This window comes from Theobroma umbraticum, unplaced genomic scaffold, assembly GCF_002168275.2.
Source record: "Theobroma umbraticum cultivar Fairchild unplaced genomic scaffold, ASM216827v3 scaffold_81.0, whole genome shotgun sequence".
In the NCBI taxonomy this organism is placed as follows: Eukaryota; Viridiplantae; Streptophyta; class Magnoliopsida; order Malvales; family Malvaceae; genus Theobroma; species Theobroma umbraticum.
This window is the reverse complement of record NW_018397268.1, coordinates 4,916,390-4,920,309: the sequence shown is the minus strand read 5'-3', so window position 1 is coordinate 4,920,309 and position 3,920 is coordinate 4,916,390. Positions and strand designations below refer to the sequence as shown.

General features: G+C 26.5%; 1 protein-coding gene across 1 annotated transcript in view; it reads right to left on the bottom strand.

Moving 5' to 3' along the window:
- Positions 1-1,251, bottom strand: part of LOC110425549 (protein PIN-LIKES 1-like) — a 2,156-nt gene extending 905 nt beyond the window's left edge. Inside the window, 8 exon segments of the mRNA XM_089785129.1 lie at positions 1-23; positions 100-192; positions 352-563; positions 744-830; positions 833-855; positions 949-1,061; positions 1,063-1,072; positions 1,181-1,251. The exon segment at positions 1-23 is cut by the window's left edge and continues 78 nt beyond it. Coding sequence (XP_089641255.1) covers positions 1-23; positions 100-192; positions 352-563; positions 744-830; positions 833-855; positions 949-1,061; positions 1,063-1,072; positions 1,181-1,251 — 632 coding nt within the window.
- Between the last annotated feature and the right edge of the window lie 2,669 nt (positions 1,252-3,920).

The window sequence follows — 3,920 nt, the reverse complement described above, 5'->3', positions numbered from 1 at the left end:
GCCCCGATGATGAACCCAACAATCTGAAGAGCAAAGGGATGTTAGCAATAGATTAAGCCCGTATAGCTGGGCACATGTTTTCTGCTAACAATTGATTACCGCTGCAATTGCTGCTGGCGCAAACATCTTCTTGAGGTCTATCTTTCCCGAAATCATCTTGATACGCATCAATATCTTCATCAAACCTGACATCTATCCAGAAATCTTGATAAGATTATGAGCCAAAGCAATTGTTTCAATTTAATATTGAAATTAAATTGAATGTTTAGACTTAAAATCCCAAAGATGATATCGATATCATAATCCCAAGTAAAGATTAGAATTCTAGATGAAAATCGAGTCGACACAAACCTTTGTACTGCTTTCACTGGAAATGGTGCGAGGCAGGTGAGAAGTGTTGCAATCACTTGAAGGTAGGGCAGCTTGTGTGGGACTCCCTGAAACTGTTTCAGTGGTGTCTCTGGGAGAATTGAGTCCGGCGGTGGAGCTTTCAATGATTTCATTTGCATACATGCGCATGATACCATACACATATGACCACATAAATAAGTATCCAATCTGTAGTCAAAGCACAATCTTTATATATAAACTGAAATTAATCTAAATTTATTTTTTATTCTTTATATGGGAAAAGTAAGGTGAAATGTGCCCTTAGTTTCCTTTTTTTGACAAAATTACAATGATAAATCAAGATTACTTGGTATTAATCTAAAAAATTTAGAATCATGTAAAATCATACCGATAAGATAGAGAAGCATATGCCTTGGAATTGTAGGCAACAGATGGATCTCCGAATGGATTACTTGGTTCCTCACAGATAGCCGGAAGCATATGAGAGGCAGGTTTCCCATATTCCTGGGCAAGTTTCCCCAACAACCCAAATAATTGTTGGAAATTTAGATTGTTTTTATTATTGACAATTTAGACAGGGATAGAATGGAAATGTACCCGGGAACAGCAACCATGCACATACCCTGAAGGTGTTTAGGAGTTCTAGTGATTTTTATGAGAAGCCAAGCTAGTGCTGAACCCAAAATGAATGTTGTCAAGATATTCACCGGCCATGAACCACCTAGGAAAAGCAAACAAGCAGGAAAAGTGAACCACCCCCATCAAATTTATCAATCGATGCAGAGACAAGAAAGCTGAAGAATTAAAACAAGGTCAGGGATGGAATGACCAACAAGGTTGTGAAACGTTTGAAGTCATTGTTTCAGCTAAGCTGCTGGCGCAAGAGAGGACTGAACACATAGATACAATCTATACACCAGAAAAAAATAAAAACAATAAAAAGTATCTTAACTTATGTAATCAGTCGTTCGTATCCGGTAAAAAGGGATACATGTATAAATTTACATTGTTCAATGGAGCTTTGGCTCTGGTCCCAAGAGCTTCACTCGATCCAAAGCAAGCGCAAGCCAATAGCAGTGATCTATTATTTTTAGAACTGACATTACTGCCACAATGAAAAGATTCAGAAACCCATTTGCAAAACGTTTCCCTGAAAGTGAAGAACCAGATTATATTCTCAATTCTTTAGCAACAAAACATATATATAATAAACACTAAATTAGAACATACAATTATTGGAACTTTTGCAAATGGTTAAGTAAATGGAGTTCAGACGTGGAGTTCTTCTATGTGATTGAGTGAAGTTAAAATTGAACATTGAAAACTGGACAAAACTGTTATTTATAAATTAGGTGAACTTTCAAAGATGGAGTACTAAATGCATCATATAAAAAGTTAAATTTTTTTACCATATATATATATATATATACAAGTAGATATATGTATATATATCTCATTAAAAAACTAATTGGGAAAATTTTATTTGATCAAATAAACATATATTTTCAAATATGATAATTAGTATTGCCTCCATGAGATATTAGATAAAATTAATCAAACAAATAATTTAAAAAGATAAAGAATAGAAGTTACACAACTCTCAAAAAATTATGTGTACAATTGATTTTGTGTGCATAATATATATAAAATTTGATTATTCTTTGTAGTTATCAATAAAGAATGAAATTTTTGACATTGTATTATGTGTCAAAATGGGTTAATAGGAAAAAAATCCTATAATTTAAGTAACTAAAAGGGTTTAGCCTAATATCAAATTAAGAATATGAATCGAAAAACTATGGGTGGGTAAGGTCTGGTTGGTCAATCTTAAAGTTGTTAACGGCTAGGGTACCTATTAATTTTGAGATACCCGAACCTTAACTCTATAAGAAATAAAGTATTCATCCCCTATTAATTGACTGAATGTTTTTAAAAATTACTACTCTAACCCTAATCCTAACTCTATTATATTCCCACTGCCCTATAATTATCTTAACCCGTTTAAAAATCTGATTATGTAAAAAAATTATTAAAATGCTATTCATGGGTGCATAGTTACCCAAACCCGAATCTGTACCCATATCTATATACAATAATATTTATCCTACATATTCCATATAATTTACTAATAGTCAAATTAATAAAAATACACAAATAATAAAATTTAAATTTAAATAATCAAAAACAAATATCTGAAGCATAATTAATAGTTTTATAAGTTATAATTTTTGTAATGTTAAAACAAAATAGAAAGTAATTATGTTTATATTTAAAGTGTATATATACTAAAACATTTTTAATATATATATAATAGTAATTATTTTTCTTAAAAATGAACCCAATGCATATAAAGTATATATATTAAAAGACATTACAAGTCAATTAATAATAATGATTTCATTAATTAATTTAATTAACTATATGAGTTTGTCCTGAACTACATGAAATTAAAAAAAAAAAAACTATATTTCAAAACTATTCTAATCTCACAACTTCCCTTAAGAGAGATATATATATATATATATATATATATATATATATTATAAGTTTATACAAACAAAGGTACATATATTGCAATTAATAATTTTATAAGTTATAACTTTTGTAATATTAACACAAAATAGAAAGTAAATATGTTTATATTTAAAGTACATATATATTTGCACCCGAGCATTTGGCTTATTGGTTGGTGCATGATCTCTTGCCTCAAGAGCAACGTTCGAATCTCCTTTTTCCTAATTACAAAATGTATTTACATATATATATATATACATATACATGTAAAAAACATATATAAAAGTATATATATATAATAAAAGTATTTTAATATATATAATAGTAATTATATTCCTTATAAATGAACCTAACATATATAAAGTATATATATATTAAAAAAGATTACAAAGTAATTAATTATTATAGTTTCATGAATTAATTTAATTAAATATTTGGATTTGTCTTTAATTACATGAAATTATAAAAAAAAAAAACTAGGCTTCAGAACTACTCTAATCTCTCAACTTGCCTTTAGGTTTATATATTATAAGTTTATATAAACAAATGTATATATATTATAATTAATAATTTTATAAGTTATAATTTTTGTAATGTTAATACAAAATAGAAAGTAAATATGTTTATATTTAAAGTATATATATACTAAAAATATTTATATATATATATAATAGTAATTATATTTCTTATAAATTAACACAATATATAGACAATATATATTAAAAGACATTATAAATTAATTAATAATCATAGTTTCATGAATTAATTTAATTAATTATATGGATTTATTCTTAATTTCATGAAATTAAAAAAAATTAGTTAGATTCCAAAACTATTTTAATATTAAAAGCTCTCTTTAAGTATATATATTATAAATTTATATAAATAATAGTATATATATTATAATTAATAATTTTATAAATTATAATTTTTGTACTGTTAATACAAAATAGAAAGTAAATATATTTATATTAACAGCATATATGTTATAGTAATTATATTGCTTTATAATATGATATGATATTCATATTATTTAAACATAATTAATAATTTAA